Source organism: Heteronotia binoei, chromosome 21, assembly GCF_032191835.1.
Source record: "Heteronotia binoei isolate CCM8104 ecotype False Entrance Well chromosome 21, APGP_CSIRO_Hbin_v1, whole genome shotgun sequence".
In the NCBI taxonomy this organism is placed as follows: Eukaryota; Metazoa; Chordata; class Lepidosauria; order Squamata; family Gekkonidae; genus Heteronotia; species Heteronotia binoei.
This window is the reverse complement of record NC_083243.1, coordinates 93,366,642-93,386,582: the sequence shown is the minus strand read 5'-3', so window position 1 is coordinate 93,386,582 and position 19,941 is coordinate 93,366,642. Positions and strand designations below refer to the sequence as shown.

General features: G+C 40.9%; 1 protein-coding gene across 1 annotated transcript in view; it reads left to right on the top strand.

Annotated features, from left to right (window-relative positions):
• Positions 1-19,941, top strand: part of LOC132589094 (alpha-(1,6)-fucosyltransferase-like) — a 242,221-nt gene that overhangs the window by 74,440 nt on the left and 147,840 nt on the right. The window contains exons 3-5 of the mRNA XM_060261716.1: positions 2,723-2,838; positions 2,955-3,120; positions 18,237-18,351. Coding sequence (XP_060117699.1) covers positions 2,723-2,838; positions 2,955-3,120; positions 18,237-18,351 — 397 coding nt within the window. The remainder of the gene's footprint in view (positions 1-2,722; positions 2,839-2,954; positions 3,121-18,236; positions 18,352-19,941) is intronic.

Genomic DNA, 19,941 nt, shown 5'->3' with positions numbered 1-19,941 from the left:
TGGTCTTAAAGATTGTTATTTTCCTATGAGATATTCTTTATGTATTTCATATTTAATCCCCCCCCCCATAATTTGAGGAAGGGCTTGGATAATGTTGAGTGTCTCTTCGATTTGTATATAAGAAAAAATTATGCCACGTTTTGAAAATGTCTGACATTTTGGTTTTACCTTTGATTGTTGATATGTTAGTTTTTCTGCCATGGCTATTTGCCATAGCTCAAGATACTAAAAGTGTAATGTTAAAAATTCTGCAGATTTCAGCTGTTTGCTATTATCCTATAGGCTGCCATCAACAGAAACACTATTAATCCATTAGATGTCACTTTTTCATTTTGTCCCCCTACCCAGATTGTTAACAGAGCCACTGCTGATGTGGCATGTATAATTTGATGAGTGATATTTCCCATTTCTGAAAATATTTTCTCCCAAAACTGTAACACTATAGGGTAGGGGTATCAAATGTCCAGCCTGTGGACCAGAACTGGCCCACCCATGACTTTAAACAGGCCTGCAGGGCTCTTTTCTCCCCCCTCCCCCTCCTGTCCTTACCCTTTGAAGCTCCAAGGCTGCTGAAGTTCCCAGATGCCTTGTCTTTGTAGCAGGAAGCAAAGCTGCAAGGAAATGAGAAATGGATTTTCCATTAAGGTATATGTGCCCAGATAGATAGGGCCCAGAGAGCTTAATGGAAAATCCATTCACTTTCAGTGTTTCTATCTGAAATTGTGTTCTTGCAAATAAAGGGTTGATGCTTTGAGCCAGCTTGTCTCTGCTGAATGGACCTGACCTAGTGAGTACCCTAACCTGGGAACACACAGCCAAAGAGGGATATTGCACTGGAGAGCCATTGCCACTCTGAGTAGACCCCTGTGGGGGGAGAAGCTTGCAATGCCATTTCAGGCATTTGTGTCAGATCCAACCCTCCTAACAAATGAGTTCGACACCCCTGGACATAACTACCACACATCTCTCTCTCTCTCTCTATAAAAGGCAAGCTGTGTTGCTTATGACTCACCTTGCCCTTCGTTGACTGAGCTCCGTGTTGCTCAGACTCAACAGAGAGCAACTGCACCCTCCAGCCCCAGGGCAGATGAGGATTGGACCACTGGGGAAGTTGCCTTTGCCAATGAGTCACTTTTCCCTTAGTGGCTATTACTAGACAACCATAGTATTCCAACTTGGTTATGTCAGTAAAAGGTGGGGGAAGGAGGCCCTTTCCAGACCTATTTTTGCCTTTGAGGGAGAATTCATTGGGACCAGTCCGGACTAGGGTTACCAGCTCCAGGTTGGGAAATTCCTGGAGATTTTGTGGTGGAGTCTAAGAAAGCCAGAGTTCGGAGAGGGGAGAAGCCTCAGTTGAATATAATGCCATAGAGTCCACCCTCCAAAGAGGAAATAAAGAGGTTTGGAAATTCCTAGATTTTTTTTTTGGGGGGGGGGGGAGGAAGACTGAGGAGGGACCTCAGTGGGGCATAATGCCATAGATGCCACTCCCAGAGGAACTAAGGTTGCTAATCTCCAGGTGGGGTACGATATCCTCCAGAATTATTCTCCAGATGACAGAAATCAGTTTCCCTGGAGAAAATGGCTACTTTGAAGGGTGGACTTTATGGCATTATACCCTGCTGAGGTTGTTTTCCTCCCTAAATCTTGCCCTCCACCCCCAACTCTCCAGGGATTTTGTAACTTCAGATGAGCAACCCTAAGAGGAATGGGTCTCCATAGTTGGGAGATCGGTTGTGATTCCAGCTCCCAACCTTGGGAGAAGAGAAGGGGTAGGAATAAGAGAGATACTATGGGGGCTTTCAGGAAAGAGAAAATAGTGGGAAGGTGGAAGTGAGATGCCTTCTGCCAAGTCATTGTAGATTCCTACTTGTATATACATATTTGTTAGCCAAGACTGGCAACTTGTTTCACTGCTTAGTTTCTTGTGTTATCTATACTTAAATCTACAGGAGTACTTATTTACTTTCTGTTCTTAGTCTTTGGATTCAGGTTTAAAGCTATAATTATGTTTTCAGGTATATATATATATATATATATATATATATATATATATATATATATATATATATATATATATATATATATATACTTAATAGTCTCTGTGTGTCACATTTGAGGAACTTTGTGTCTTTACAGAGCAATAAACATGCAGACTTTGAAGCAAAACCCCAAGGTGAAAAGCTCCCTAAAATTGCCTGTGCTGCAGTGGACAAAAAGGAACTTAGCAATATAGGCACAAACCCTCCACTTGGGGGCACGTACAGTTAGAGGTTTTGCTGCTGAAAAGAGGAGGTTTTCACAGATAAATTATAGCTATAAAAACTTTCTGAATTTGTTTTTCTACACTATTGTAAAACTGTGAATGCACAGATAGGTACTTTCAGAAGAACAGACATAGGTAAGCAACCTTTTTAAATATATAAAGCTGAGTATTTCTTAGCAATTTTCAGTGTTGGATAAATTGCTTACTCCTCTGATGGCTGATATACTGGAAATTACTATATTGTGTATATATTATTGACTTGTATGTGAAAGTCTGCTGTGAAAACATTGTGATGCGACGTCACCCCAGAGTTGGAAATGACTGGTGCTTGCACAGGGGACTGCCTTTACCTTTATGTTTTGGTGCCTTTTTTATCAGTATATATTTTGACAAAGTTGACAAACAAGTAAATGCTATGCACAAATTGATTTACTACATTCTTTACTGTCCCTGTAGGATACCAGAGGGTCCTGTTGATCAGGGCCCTGCTGCAGGACGAGTACATGCTTTAGAAGAACAGCTAATAAAGGCCAAAGAACAGATAGAAAACTTCAAGCGGCAAACAGTAGATGGTTAGTATATGAATATTTTCTTGAGTAGAATGGAAACAGCATTCCACAAATATGTGTGTTTTTAAACTATAAATCAGTGTTGACAATTTTCTCTCATTTTTGCTCTATTTTATTAGTAGGCTTAGGAAAAGACCATGAAATATTGAGGAGGAGGATTGAAAATGGAGCCAAGGAGCTGTGGTTTTTTCTCCGGAGTGAACTGAAGAAACTTAAAAATATGGAAGGAAGTGAATTCCAAAGGCAAATTGATGAGCTTTTGACTGACTTAGGTGACCATGAAAGGTACAAATAAATTATTCCTGAATGCTTCCTAATTTTAAAAAATGTTGAATAAAATAGAGTAATGAGATACTAGTCTTTTAAAATACTTTTGGATGGTAGACAGAGATGCATATAGGTAACTGCTAATAGTAATTCCCTACATAAATCCATTTCATGCCTACATATTTTACTCTTGCACATATGAAAGGAATGGTTTTCAGGTGGGAACCTGCTACTTGATGCAGATTTGCTCCGCACAGCAGAAGTTCTATGCCTCAATTCTGTAAATGTTATTGCTTAATATTTTTTTATTCAGCAGAAAGAATCTAGTAGCATAAAATTAGTGTACAGTTGATGTTCAGAAGTTTATTTCATCATGCTTGAAGTTACATAGAATAGCTCAGTTTATGTTTTGTATCAAAACTGACAGACTGGTGGGAGTGCGGGGAGGCACCGGGCGAGTGCGGGGAGGCGGCGGCGGACACGAGGAGGCGGTGGCCGCAGGGAGAGGCGCCCCAAGGCCGACTGGCGCCCGAGGCAGCTGCTTACTTGGCCTACTCCCACACGCCAGGCCTGGGTGTATGCGGATATTAGCAGCACCATGATTTTTTTGTGACACTACAGTTTTTCAGAAAATCCCTTTGCATTGAAAGTCTCCAGAAAAACATAATCTTGGCAGCATGAATGTGGTGCTCCATATAAAGTACAGAAGACTAGAACATACAGTTATTAAAATAGATTTCATTAGCACACTTAATGTTGCCTTTTGTTGTTGTTTAAATACTCTGAATGGCTTTCTTATTACAGGAAAGTTAATGTACCCCATTTGATGTTGATCTATAATGTCATACTCAAGGGCTAAAGAGCCATATGTGGCTTTTAGACATATCTATATGTCCCCCATGGGTCTTTTGGGCACCATTCGCCAGTGTGCACTCACCAGTTAATGACAAAGGCCATTGCCAGTGGGGTTGGTATGAACTGGAGGGTAGGTAAACTGAACTTCCCTGAACGGTGGGCTTTTTACCAGGGATAGAAATAAAAGGCCCATACTCTCCATGAAGCCCCCACCCTTATTTGCACCCTCAGAGTTGTCATCCCAGCACTTGGGTGAGTGCTGGGAGGACAGCAAGTTGACTGCAGAGAAAGAGCAGAACCATCACCACGACATGGCAGCCACCTGGGGAAAAGAACAAGTTGGTCATAGTGGAGGAATGGTAGTAATTTTATTTCTTCACAGCCAGCTGGTTCTTCTTTGGCTCCTTAGCCATCTTACTCTGTCACTTGAGTTACTGTCATGTAGAGGAGATAGCAAGAAGGCAGGGAGGCTTCAGGTACACAAGGCTAAAAGTCAGAAATGGGAGAGAGACAAAGCCTATGTACTGAGAAGTACTCTGGTAATTAAAATAACTTACATATTTATAGTTATATCTTAGGTCATCATTTGTAAGCGAGTATTTACTGATGTAGTACACAACACATTTAGCATGGCTCTTCTGGGGTGCGTTCAGACGTATCATTAGTGGCGACACAGCTCCGTCTCGCTGATGGATTAAATACATTCGTCCAGACATCCACATCTGGCAGTCGAGCATCATTCGGGGTCATCCCGGCTTGCTGCGGATCAATGCTGCATTAATTTGATAGCGCAGAAAGTCCGGCCCTTTTTCACAGAAGCGGCACACGATAGGTTTTTTCCTGTTTGGACAGCTCATGCGCAATACTGCCCCTTGGAATGTTTACCGCCCCTCCCACTTTTTTTTTTTTTTAAAGGCCTAGCAGACATGTGCATTGCCAGATCATCCGGGAATCTGAGGTGACGCTTCTGCTTCTCCGATCAATCCAGGATCGGGGGGTGGGGAACGTTATCCCACTATTCAGAACAGGAAAAAAAATATTTTTTTTTCAATGTGGAGGATTTCCAGATATTGTCACTGCCAATTTCCAGGAAAGTAGTTCCTGGCAGTCCCCTGGTTTGACTTGGCAATGTTAATTCCGAAAACTTTCACCCCTCCCCCCCCGCCTCTGATGCAACGTTTGATTTCCCACCTCCATACAGTTGGGCGCATGTTTAATGGAACCCCCCCCCCCAGGAATCACTATCTGATGCGCCAAGAAAAGAGCGTGATAGTATTGGATGTCTGATCGCTCAACAACAGGATGAGTCGCATTCTTGGATGCTCGTCTGATCGGCCCTGCATCGAACCAATATTCAGCGGTTCAAATGTGACGTGTGACTGCACCCCTGATTGCTGGTAATGAAATGCGGTAATTGGTAATGTGGTATATGCAAATGTGGCTCCCAGGGATCCACAGAATGCATACATCAGATTGTATATCTTTCTTTCTTCTTTTTTGTGTGTACCTGGAAGTCATGGTCGAATTCTGGTGTGGTGACCCATACTGGGGCTTGGACATTCAGAGAGGTGGCTCTATTTCCTGCCTCTGCATCCTGGTCCTGTTATTCCTTGGAGGTCTCTCATCCAGGTACTTGCCAGGGTTGGCCTTGCTTAGTTTCCAAGATATGAAGAGATCGAGTTTGCCTGAGCTATCCAGGTCAGGGTAGATGGTATCTTTCTAACTATGCGTGGACACAGATGAACATGAGATAAGTGCTGTCACATCACTTCTGACTTATTTATTTATTTATTTATCTAGGATTTATATCCCGCCCTTCCCACTAGGTGGCTTAGGGCGGCTACTAGGTGGCTCAGGGCGGCTGAGCCACCTAGTGAACTAATGACCTCCAAAACCTCCTTATTATTAATAGCCTTGCTCAAGTCTTGTAAATGAAAAGCTTTTTCTTCCTTTCTTCCATTTTATGTTGATTTGATCTAGAACGCACTTATTTTTCTTTTTTGGCTGTTCATGGTATCCTCAAAACTCTCCTCCAACATCACATTTCAAATGAATCAATTTTTTTCCTGTCAGCTTTCTTCATTGTCCAACTTTCATAATTATTCATAGCAATGGGGAATACTATAGTATGAATTATCTTGATCTTGACCACCAGCCACATATCATATGAACATATGAAGCTGCCTTATACGGAATCAGACCTTTGGTCCATCAAAGTCAGCATTGTCTTCTCAGACTGGCAGTGGCTCTCCAGGGTCTCAATTGTGTCCTTTCTCCTTGTGGCACTTTCTCCTTTAACCTTCAGAAGTAGTTATTTCAAGTCTTCACTGTTTTCTACCAGTAGCGTTGTGTCAATCTGTGTAACTCAGGTTATTAATTCTCATTTAGCTAATTTTCACTTCACTTTGTTTTAAATATAATCCACCTTTTCTTACGATCTGCATATAGATTGAAGAGATAGGAAGATAAAATACATCTTTGTTTGATATTTGAGCCAATCTGAAACCATTCTGTTTCTCCATATTCTCTCTTGATAGCACCCTTTTGTCCAGAGAATAGGTTGCACATCAAAACAGTCAGATGTTGTGGCACACCTATTTCTTTTGAATCCTAATATAACTTTTTATGATCCACACAGTGAAAAGTTTTGCTGTAGTCTCTGAAACACATGCTGATTTTCTTCTGGAATTCTCTCATATGCGCCATTAACCAAAATAAATTTGCAATATGATCTCTACTACCTCTTCTGAATCCAGCTTGAACACATGGCATTTCTCATTCCATATATGGTAGCAATCTTTGTTGACAGATTTTGACCATCACATTACATGCATGAGAAATCAATGCAATGGTACAATAATTGCTGAGTTCTTGGATGCCTCCTTTTTTGGAAATTGGAATGTAGACTTCCATTGTGTGGGCCATTATTTTGTTTTTTGTATTTGTTGGTGTATTCTTGTCAATATTTTGATGGGCTCTTTCTTTGGCTTGAAATAGCTCTATTGACATCCCATCTATTTCTGGTGATTTGTTTTTCCCAGTCACTTTCAGTGCAGCTTTCATTTCACTTTCTAGTATTGCAGGTGATTCTTCAAAAGATTCTTCGTTGAATTAATGTGTCATCCTTTTATCTCTTCTGTGTAGGTCTTCAGTGTACTGTTCCCATCTTTTCTTTATTTTGTGCTCTTCAGTGAATGTTTTTTAATGTTGATCTTTTAGCATTCCTAACTGTAGTTTACATTACCCTATAATTTCTTGTGGAACAGATCTTGTTCTACTTTTTTATTTTCTATTTCTTTACACTGATTGTTATAATAGTTTCCTTTGTCTCTGTTTGCAGATTTCTGGAAAATTGCATTTAGACTTCAGATTTTATGTCTGTCACCTTTTACTTTTGCTTCTCATCTATCTAGCAATTTTATGAGTTTCATGAGTCATTCATCAAGGCTTTTTATTTCTTTTGGCTACAGAATAATTAGATAATATCTCTGGTTTCAACCCATAGTTATTCCTGTTTGTGTTTACTTGAATTTAGTTATGCAAATCTGTTCTTCACGTGGTCTTTAAATTCCTCAGGATTATTATTTAGATTGTATTTTGGCAGTGTGAATGATTTGCTGTTTTTCTTCAACTTTATTCTAATTTTTGATATTCATGGTCTGTACCACAATCAAATGGTCATGTTTTAGAAGAGAGAATAGAGTGACATCCACATGTGTATTTTTCTGTTCGGTTGACCTGAAACATGTGTTTGCAATGAACAAATTGTCTTCACAGAATCTTGTGAGTTGGTTTTCTTCTCCTAGCTCTAATTTTCTGACACTATTTGATCCTGTTTTGCTTCCTACTTTTGTGTTTCAATCACCTGTTATTCTTGTTTAGGTAAACATCTTGTTTAGGTATGTGATCAATTTCTTCCTGGATACTTACGTAAAAACGTTTCTTCCTTGTCAGCGTCTTTTTTGCGGTGTGAGCTTAAATGATGGTTGATGGGATTTCCTTGAAGTCTGATATTATTTGGTCAGAGTTTACATTAATGCCCCTGTTGTTTATGCAATATGTTTCCTCATTATTAGAACAGCTTCACTTCTTCTGTGTCATTTCCAGAGTAAAACAGTTTGTAATTTTCTGACCTAACCCAGTCCATTTTAGTTCACTTCCAGGATTGTAATATTTAAACACTAAGAATAAGGCCTGTTGAAGGGAAAAATATAACAGGCTCTAGAAGGAGGCTCTGGGCAAGTGCTGTCTACCCACTAACTGCTACACCACACTGGCTGTCCTAGGGGGGCTGCTGCTGAACAATAGGCAGCCAGGCCTAGAGTAGCCAGCCTCCAGGTGGAGCCTAAAAATCTAGTATCACAACTGAACTGCAGACAACAGATGTCTCTCCCAGCATTATATTCATCTGAGGCCTATTTTTACTGACAGAACCAAGCCTGATTGCCTAGCAACAGCCATTGCCTAGCAGCTTCCCCAATGCTTGCCTTTCCTAGGGTGAGGGGAAGAGGGAGGGAATGAGTGAGAGGAAAGAGGCAGCTGCCATGGCCTCTGAGGAAACACTCCCAGTGGGGCCAGACCTTTCTGTCTGGTTGCATTACCACATTAGTTCCCTGTCTCTTCGCCTGCTCACCACCACACTGCTTACTTTCTCTTAAGAATGCCACAAAGAGTGGGTAGGTGATAGTGAGCAGGAGAGAGGAGTGGACTCAACCAACTGAACACAATGGAACTTGAGTGACAGTTGATGGGCCAATGGCTGATGGAGTGCAGACCACAGCCAATGGAAGAGCCGGAAAGTGCCGATACACTTATATAAATATTATATATATATATATATATATATATATATATATATATATATATATATTTTCCATTTCTTGTTTTATGATTTTTACTTGAATGTTCTCCCAGTGGTTTCTAGAGTTCTTGATGTTAGATTTTATCTGTTTGTCTTGAAGGTTGCTGTTTTTCAACAAAAAACTTTAAATGAACTCTAGCATAGAACTGCTGAACTGGATTCACTAAAGAGTTTCACAGTCTCTCCCACCCAGCTGACACAGGGACTTTGAATTTTTATCTCACTGTAGTTATTATGCTAGCAAGGTCTAGGACTTGCAACTTCTTACAGAGGTTAACTGGCTTAGCATAAGTAATGACTAGTCTCTGTATTTTTCTTCATCCGATTTGGTTTTTACGTAATTACATTTCATTCTGCACTTCATTTCATGGTTTTTCACTCTGTTTTTTTTTTAAAATATACCTTCTACATAAAGTGTTTTCATAGTAAAGATCCACTGACTGGATCTGAACAAATGGGCTGTACACCATGAAAGCTTATACTGATTTTGTAAGTCTTTTAAAATAGAAGAAGAAGAATAAGAAGAATTGCAGATTTATATCCCGCCCTTCTCCCTGAATCAGAGACTCAGAGCGGCTTACAATCTCCTATGTCTTCTCCCCTCACAACAGACACCCTGTGAGGTGGGTGGGGCTGAGAGGGCTCTCACAGCAGCTGCCCTTTCAAGGACAACCTCTGCCAGAGCTATGGCTGACCCAAGGCCATTCCAGCAGGTGCAAGTGGAGGAGTGGGGAATCAAACCTGGTTCTCCCAGATAAGAGTCCGCACACTTAACCACTACACCAAACTGGCTCTACACCAAACTGAAGATGATTGCTTAACCACTACACCAAACTGAAGATGATTGCAGATTTATACACCGCCCTTCTCTCTGAATCAGAGACTCAGAGGGCTTACAATCTCCTATAAATTCTCCCCCAACAGACACTCTGTTAGGTGGGTGGGGTTGAGAGGGCTCCCACAGCAGCTGCCCTTTTAAGGACAACTCCTGCGATAGCTATGGCTGACTCTAGGCCATTCCAGCAGGTGCATGTGGAGGAGTGGGGAATCAAACCCGGTTCTCCCAGATAAGAGTTAACCACTACACCAAACTGGCTCTCCTCAAGATGTCAATTTATTGTAATTTTTCCTCACTCAGGTATTTAGTGTATTTCCAGTTGTGTTAATAGGAAACTAAGACATTTGGCTCATCAAAAGTATTGTCTACATAGGGCTTTTTTTCTGGGGGAATGCAGCGGAGTGAAGTTCCAGAACCTCTTTATGGAAACAAAATTTTTTTAAAAACGTAAAAAATTAATGAGGGGCACCTGTGTGTATTAAATCTGATGTGAAACAGCATGCTCATAATAGAAATGGTTTCAAATAGTATTCATAGCCATACATTAAAACATGAATGAAATTATGGAAAGGAGTTTTAAAGGCCTTTTGGGAATAATTCTTCTTTTATCCCATGTTCTTAGACCAGGGTCTTGAACAATAAAACTGAAAAACAAATCCATATCTAAAAACTTTGACACTTTCCTGCAGCCTCTAGAAATTGAGCAACAAAATAAGAGGAACTGAACATTATGTGGATGAAGAACTTTTTCACTGTTGGTTTGTTATAACTGTATATGAAATAAGTCTAGTGTTATTCTGGGCATGCTGTACAGATTAGAGATGTAAAATTTCCAGAAATTTTGAAGCCCAAGGCTTCCCCCCTGCCCCCCGGGAAAATCTGAGGTTTTGAGAAAAATTCCAATATATGCAATACTTACTGTCCTGTCAAATCTAAAGCAACTTCTAGTGTTTTAGTAACATAAGATGCTTCATTTATAACTTAGTGTATAAAATTATACATGCCTTAGTTTCATACAAGCAAATTTGCAAATATACCCAGTACTTGAGAGGGAACTATAAGCTGATGCATCCTGTGCTGTTTTAGCACATGTACCTTAATTTTTGCTGTCTGGCTGGAGAGACACAAGTTCTCAATGAATCTTTCACTTTTCCTTTGAGACTGTAGTCCAGTTTCTGCTCCATTTCCTTCTGATCTTTTCTCCCTCTTGCAAGGTGGGGCACTCAGTTATGTTTTATCTAGTCTGTGGGTAAATGTGTCATGGTTGTTTGAGAGCAGATGAAAAGATCTACCATATCAGGTCAAAAGGACAACAGAAGGCATGCAACTGTTGAGAAGCAATGCTCTCCTCATGAAGATTAGGTATCATTCTGGGTGCAGAAATGCATCTTGGATTTAAGAGCTGTATATGTCTACAGCATGCCCACCTTTTGCCTTTAAAAACATTTCATTTGTTCTAAAAGAAGAATAAGAAGAGATTGGATTTATATCCCACCTTCACTTGGACTCTCAGAGCAGTTTACAGTCTCCTTTCCCTTCCTCTTCTCACAACAGACCCTCTGTGCGGTTGGTGGGACTGAGAGCTCTTTCAAGAACAAGAGTGAGGAATTACATGCGGTTCTCCCAGATTAGAACGTAACCATTACACCAAACTGGCTCTTAGAGAAAATATGTCATAGAAGTTTTTCCAGTACTCCCTAAAATGTTCAAGTTTTTCATTGGAAAAGTTGGGGGGGGGGGAACCAACAATGACAAAAAGGGGAAAAATGTTTCCCTCCTCCCCAGACCTTCATGTTTCTAGGCAGTTACATGCATATCTTTTCAGTTCTGTGTTTAAAGTTAAATTTTTAAGTAAAATATAGCTATGAATTCTGTTTTTTCTATTAAGGTAGATTTATTTGAAAACATGCAGTACTAAAGGGAGGAGGTTATAAATGTATTACTTGAGAATCTACCTTAAGTCATAAAAGTCTAATCTGAGACTGCGGTAATACTGAAGATGATTTATACTTGCCAATTTGAGTTCTAACTGCATTAATTTGTTTGCCTGGATGTTCAATAACTGTACATTTCCTTACTTTGACAACTGGAACATATTAAATTTGCTTTTATCTAGACCTAGCATTAAACTTAATAACATGTGAATTGTTTATGTCCTTGTTCATTTTTGTAAAACTGATACTTCAGTTACCATTGGCAAAATAATATTTTATATCAAGAGTTTTTTAGATGTGATTAGGTTTGGAGGCAAATTAGATTTCTACATTGGGAGAAACAGCTGCAGTTATAAGTTGTTGGCCATAATGTCTGCTCTTAAGCATAGTAATCTTTACTGAAACAATCAAATCACTTTAATTCCATTTCATTATAGTTTCAAGAAAGATAGTACAATTGGAATGCTAACTGCAGATAGTACAAATATTTAAATGTCCAGTGTCTTTTCAGTGGTGCCAGATAAAGGCACTGCTGCTTCCAATATGGGTTTAGCCACGGTGCAGCCAGAGATCATCATGACATCAACAGCCTCATCCCATCCTACCCTTGATATGTGCAGGTAACTTGATCTGGTGGAGATGAATAGAAATGACCATGCCCACTGGTGATTATAGTTGACACAGTTTGAGATACAGGTATTATTTAATAGGAGAACAAATTCACATTTTTAATTAAATGAATGAACTGTTCATGTACAATTTAATTGTTGTGATTTAAAGAAGTATTTGTCAGTTAAACAGACTTATAGATGTCTAGCTTTATCAGATATTAAGTAGATGAATCAGCTTTTTATTTCCCACAAAAAGTAGTACTAAATGATTTCTATTCTAGTGTTACCTAGAATGAGATGCTTTCTTGGCCTTTGACATTGTGGCTTTCAGTTTGACATTAATATTTTAATGGTGTTAGTGGTCTGGTTGACCATTTCTCCTAACCGGTGGATAGGGGAGATTGTCCCTTCTCACCTTATTAAATAATTTGATGGACTTTGGTAAAGTCCATCAAATTTGACAGAGTTTTGCAAGGGTTTGTGGTATCACTGTTGAGTGAATATGGGCATTTTGGGCCAGATAATTCCTTGCTGTCACTGAAAAATCCTTCCAGGATTTCATTTTGTTGTTCATCCCTAAAATCCCTTGTAAAATCACTTGATACAAAATGGACTAGATGGATTTTCTGCTGCTTTGAAGTGTTAAGCATCAGTAATGTTCTGATGAGCTTTATTTTTTGTTCTCTATTCCCTAAGCAGTTGAGTCCTGCACTGAATCTAGGGATGCAGTTTGGCCTGCATATGCTTAGCTCACCTCCATATTTGAATCCATTTTGAGGGTTTGATTCTGACTTTCATAAAGCAGACACATGCCAAGCTTTCTGCTTGCCAACAGTTGCCTATTTGTTATGTGTCAAAGATTGATTTAAGCAATCTACTTATTAAGTGCAGCTATCTACATAATTAGTAGAGATCTCTTTGTGGCCTCCCAGTTCCTTTTCTTGGTCACTTATCCAAAACTGATGAAATCTGAAAATCTAGGGAATAAATGTCTGGTTTACAGATGCTTGCTAGCTCCAGAGTTTCCTGGAGGACATGATGGCTCTAGATCCATTCCAATCCAGTTTCTGCCCTGGAGACAGTGCTGGTCACCCTCACAGATGACCTTTGTAGGCAGCTGGATCAAGGTGGATTGGTCTGCTGTTATTGCTTGATTTGACGGCAGCGTTCAACATAGTCAGCCATGACTTGTTGACTTGATGTCTCATTGACATAGAAGTTTATGGAATGGCCTTGCAGTGGGTTACCTCATGTCACACAGCAGGGGCCTAGCAGGGCCTTCTACTGGCTGACACCACTCTGGTAGGGGTCTGCATTGGAAGGCCCAGAGCACCCAACCACCCTTGTCTTCCTTATTAATAAATACCTCTTAACTGTGACCAAGGAGACGTGAGAACCCAGGCAGTGTAACAACAAAAGAAGTTTATTATTAGTGCTCTAAAAACAATAAGTGGGTTATAAAGATTTAGTGCTATAGATAATATGAAACAGTAAAGGTTGGTGCAAAGAATCAAAAGACCTGATGCGTTTAACTATACAATCTGTACTCTCGTATCAGAACTCACCCTCTTGGGTAAGGGATCTTTTCCTTCTGCCTGTTCCAGAGAGCCCGCCTTCTCTATCTGCAACCTCTCGAGACAGAGAACCTCTCTGCCTGCAGCCTCTCCAGGAAAGAACACACCCTATCTGGACTTGGCCCTTTTATGCCCTCTTCCCAGACCCCACTCCTCTCTGGGCTAGTTTCTCTGCAAAACCTTGCCAGTCAATCAGAAGGACAGAAGGGATCCTGTGAAATGTAGGCTTTCTTTAGTAACTCCTAGGCAGGCTTCTCTGGAGCCTGTAGGCCTCACTAGGCCCAGGATCATGACACCTCATTTCTCCAAGGTTGAGGACAGAGGGTGGTGCTAGGAGAGAGGGTGTCACCATGGTATGTGATGGTCCTCGGGGGACACCCCTTGATATGTGAAGTCTCTCAGGGGCAATCCTTTCTCCAGTGCCCCCTTGCCTGGTTCAGAGTTTCAGGCTGGGTTGTCATCAGTGTGCAGAATTGCAGATGACACCCAGCTGTATCTGTTGGTGGATGGATGGATACCACCCCAGCTATTTTGGCTGAGGAGCTGCAGGTTGTGGCTGGATGGTTGAAACGGAGCCGGCTGAAACGGAATCCATCTAAGACAGAGGCTGTGTGGCTGAGTAGGGGAAATTCAAGGCTGGGGTGCCAACTCCCAGCCCTTGGTGGTGTACCTTTAACAGTGGTGCTGACTGTCAAGAGCCTGGGTGTGTTTCTGGATGCCTTCTTATTGATGGAGGTCCAGATCACAAATGTTGCTATGCTAGCATTCCTCCAGTTATGCCAGATCAGGCAACTGGTTCCCTTCCTGTCTTGCTCTGACCTAGCAACAGTAATTAATGCAACAGTCATCTCTAGTGTAGACTACTGTACTCACTCTACACAGGGCTAACCTGAGACTGACCTGGAAATACAACTAGTCCAGAATGCAATGGCATGGGTTCTTAACAGAACTCCACTGATGGCCCACAAAGAACTGGTGATTTGCCAACTGCACTTGCCCCAGGTTGAATACCACATCATGTTCAAGGTTCTGGTATTAACCAAGGCTCTAATGGTCTGGGACCAACATACCTGTGGGCAGACCTGTAGCTACAGGGGGCCCAAGGGGGAAGGCTGCTCTATTTAACCCCCCTTTCCTCTGTAGGGCCCCTCTGTTGCACCAGAGGAAAAGGGAGGGAGAGAGTGCAAGAGAGCAACAAGAGAGAGAGAGAGCATGAGAACGAGAAAGCGACAGCAAGAGAGAGAGTAAGAAAGTGACAGTAAGAGAGTGAGAGAGAGCAGCAGTGAGGGGGAGAACAAGAGAGCAGCAGGGGGAGAGCCAGAGTGCAACAGCGAAAGATAGAGAGAGCGACACCAAGGGGGAGAGCGAGAGAGAGTGAGAAAGCAACAGCATGAGAGAGAGTCTGGGGCTGGATCAGAAATGCTGCACGTCCACAGAAGAGAAGACACACTGTAAAATAACTCCCTGCCCCACTCCCTTACCTATTTTTAAATTTATTTAGGTGTCAAGCACACAAGACGGGAACTCTCCCCCTTCATCCTCCTTCCCCTCTTACCCCTTCTTCCTAGGGCAGGTGCCTTGGATCATCTCTTTCCATGTGCGTCCCCCCCGTTTTTTTCTTTTTGGGGGTGAGAGAGAGCTGGGACCAGGAGAGCTGGCCGCTGGAGAGAAGAAGCAGCCAAGCCCTACATACCCCCAACCACATTTTTTTATTGCCCAGGCTCCTCCACACTAAATTTTCTGGCTATGGGGCTGCCTGTGGGACCACGTCTCCTGGTATTCCCCCCAAAGAGCATTACACTCAGAAGAGAAGAACTCACTACTTCTGGCTGAAAAATATCCAGCTGTTCTCAACCAAAGCCAGGGCTGGTAGAACTCTACCAAGTGACATTTCTGCCCTGTAGGACCTAGCACAGTTCCTCAGGGCCTTTAAGACAGAGATCGGCCTATGGTTGAGGACCCGAAGACTAAATAAACCACTGTGAAAATAACAATCACAAAAGTCTCATAAACTATGTCAGTAATAGTATAATATCAAGAATGACGCTATACTATCACACAATTTCAGTAGTCATATATGTGATTTAATCATATATGTGATTTAATCATGTTGCGTAAATATTTTATATAAAGCTCAAAGTTGTTCTCATAAAATTAATGACTGCCCTCTAATGTAGCTTGGTAACATTATACAAGAAAACTATACGTTTAGTTCAGTGCTGCTCAAGGAACCTTGCAGTCATGACATCATCAGCTGAAGTTGATCTCATGAAATTAATGACTGTCCTCTAGTGTAGCTTGGTAACATCATACAAGAAAACTATACATTCAGTTCAGTGCTACTTGAAGAAACTGGACATCATCAGCTGGATTGGCAGTGTAATCGATATTGGAGCCAGTTTTGGAATGTTTTTCAGAAGCTGATTAAAGAGTAGAGTAATATCCTCATAACCTGCAAATGAAATCAAAATGAAGAAGAATAAATCAATGACAGAACTCCTAAGCCTCTTATTCTCACAAATTAGCTTCTTGTCCATTTCAGTAGGGTGCATTGTTTTATGGTTGAGGAGTGCAATGGTCTATATTTAGCTTGGCTCCTTCCTTCTCTCTCTGCTCCACTGGGGTAATGATACTAGCTGGTAGATTTAAGCATTGTCTATTGCATCTTAATTGTTTTAACTGGATTCTTAATGCTGTTATTAGAAATGTTGTCCAGTGCTCTCAGCCTTGTACACAGTGGAGGGCGGTTTACAAGTTGAAGAAATAAATAAATAAATAGTTGGTGATAAATGCTCTCTACTTTTTTTCCCCTTTTATGAACAGGACAGCATAGAATCATTCCTGAGTAATGCATAGATTAAGACACTGTCTGAAACTGCTGAGAGGAAAAAAGGCAAATCTCCAGACACAAAACCATATTTTAAATGGCCAACAGCTGGTTCAGCTATCGGTACTAATGCCTAGTCCAAATTGCAGGGTCTTACCGTATTTAAATATAGTGATGCTTTGAACACATGGAGCAATTCCATAACTATGGAACAGCCTCTTTAACTGTCCCTGTCACACAGGTTTAGTGCTTCTATGAAGTAGTTAAGACCATTCCAGTAATAAGAAAGGATATTTGTGAGGTTGGAATTTCATATATGCAAGTTCCATGTCATATGGTTATTATTGTAGGCGACTTTGGCCTTCTTCCCCAAAGATATTTGAATGTTTGTCTGATACTGCTTAAGACTAAATGCATATTTTTACTGGTTACATCTCCCAGTGCCAACAAGACAAACACCTCAAGTTACTGATTATTTAAGTGATTGCAACTGCTTCCTGAATCTACTTCAGAGGCAAATTGGAGGAAATGGCTAAATTCAACAGATCTTATCAAACTGTTTGGAGGGTTTTGTTCTGCCTTTAATATATTGATCCATATCTTTAAAATTCTTGCCAACTTAATAAAATCCTGATAGCAGTGGTTAGATACAGAGAAAAATGGAACATTTTTTCATTGTCTTTGCTACATTGCTGCTTCTTGTCATTCTCATGTGGTCAGCATGCTCTCTATTGAAAGCCAGTTTGGTGTAGAGTAGTGGACTAATCTGAAGAACTGGATTTGATTCCCCACTTCTGCACATGCAGTTGCTGGGTGACCTCAGAGCTGTTCTTTTAAGAGCAGTTTCTCAAAAGAGTTCTCTCAGCCCAGTCTATCTCATAGAGTGTGTCTGTTGTGGGGAGAACAATGCAGGAGTCAAGTAGTACCTTTAAGATCAAGAGGAAGGGAAGGAGACCGTAAACCGCTCTGAGACTTCAAGTGAAAGGTGGGGTATAAATCCAGTCACTTCTTCTTTCTTGCATCTTTGCTAAGAGTAAGCAAACTAAAAGGGTTTTGAGAACACTGAAGAGCAGGAAGCTTTTACAGCAGTACTGTTTTAGATTTCTTAGTATTTATTGGCCATGACTTGCATTGTTTGCTTGCCGTACAGGGATTTTATTAGGAGAATGGTTTTTTTGAAATGAGCCACTTCCTTTCTTATGTGGGTTCCCTTCCATTTACAGTTTAGCACTAACGAGTATGATATGATGTCTGTACTGAAAACCACAGCTACCATTGTTCTGAGGCCCAAACTTGAATCATAAACTCATTTTGCACCATCAGTTCTGATTTGAACAATTGCTTTCTGATTGTCAAAATGTAGCTATCAAGAAATAGAAAAAGAAGACATGTGAGAGGCATGAGGCCATGTGAGCGGAATGTACTCTGTGGATTATTTCTGAGATATGTATGTATAAGAGTAATGTGCCATAGCAGTAAAGTTAAAGACTTGTTTATATGTTTATGGTTATTCTTAGTTTAAGGTATCTATCCTTTGAAATATATTTCTTGCAGTAAAATGCTTCCTTTTGTCATTGATAATTCTGATTTAGTTAGCCACAAGGGTTGCTAGTTTCATTTTTTTTTTTAAACAGGTCAGTAATGACAGATCTGTACTACCTCAGTCAAACAGATGGAGCAGGTGATTGGCGAGAAAAAGAAGCCAAAGATTTAACAGAGCTGGTACAGAGGAGGATAACATATCTTCAGGTAAGAATTCTGAAGAAAGAGTACTTAAACAGAAATAAATTAAAATAATTTACTGAATAAACTCTAGCTCAGGGGTGTCAAACATGCAGTTCGGGAGTCGGATCAGGCCCCAGAGGGCTCCTATCAGGCCCCTGAGCAACTGGCTGTCATCTGCTTCCTTTCCCCTATATCTTGCTTCCTTCTGCATAGCAGCTTGCTTTGCAAGACTTGCTCAATTGCACTGGAGCTACAGAGCAAAGCCTCAATTTTCTCCATTGGCTGAGGCTCCTCCCTTGGGGAAGATGGGGGGAGGAATAGCTTGCTTTGCCAGGCTCTCTCAATTGCACAGTGGAGCTACTGAGCCAAGCCTCTCTTCCTTCTATTGGCTGAGGCTCCTCCCTCTCCTAGCACCCTGGGGAAGGAAGGAGCCAGAGCTTCCTTTTCCCAGTTCCCTGGATCCCATGGGAGAGATACCAAGAAAGCATCTTTAAGACAAATGAGTGCTAATGTTTTAAGCATGTTTTAAGGTGTGTGTGTATATATATCTATATATTTGTGTTTGTTTGTGTCCTTTATAAAATTTATATCTCTGTTACCTAATCTTAAATAAGTACACACACGGCCTGGCCTGACATGGCTCGGCCCAATCCGACATGGCCCAGCCCAACAAGGTCTCATTTATGTCTGATCCAGCCCTCATAAGAAATGAGTTTGACACCCCTGCTCTAGCTAGCATAGGTAAAATGTGATTTAAAAAGCCAAGTCACCTTCAATAAAATAGAGTTTCACACAGTATAATGAAAATATTTCATATACTATGTGGCAGGTTATTGTTTATTATCACTTTATAAGCTTTATAAAGATATTCAAACAAATTCAGTTTTTAGGTCCATTGCCCTGACATGGATAGCCTTGGAAAGCCTAATTCATCAGATCTTGGAAGCTAAGCAAGGCCGACCCTGGTAAGTACTTGGATGGGAGACCTCCAAGGAATACCAGGGCCGGGACACAGAGGCAGGCAATAGAGCCAGCTCTTTGAATGTCCAAGCCTCACTAGGAGTTGTCAGAATTCAACCATGACTTCCAGGCACACACACACGCATGTGCGCGCACACACAAAATAACAAAAAAAACGGAATCCATCAATTTCCTACTTGAAATGCCATACAATTGTTTAGCTGTTGAAACCATTCTATCATTAAATCTGACCTAGGAGAGTCTATTTACACTACAAATCTTTGTGTTTATGAAAAAACTTTACAGTGAAGGTTTTTTCCCTTTAAATTGCTATCCCCTTCGTAGTCTGATCAACTTGTATTACTGAAGCTTTTAGGATATCTGTGTGAGCATTCTTTAGTATTGGTGCATTGGCAGTTTTCATAGTCCACAAGCCCATAGGTTTTCAGCCTCTGTTATCCCTTCCCATGTGTCTGCATGGCTTAAAGAAATACCAGTGGAATTGATAAAGACTGCGCTATATCCGGTTCTAAAGTACCACAGAGAAAGAACCACCTATTAAGACATGGCTTTAAGGACGCTTCATATCTTCCTGCATGCAAATCACGGTAACATACATTGGGTTACCAAGAAGTTTAGGCACTGACAAGACCC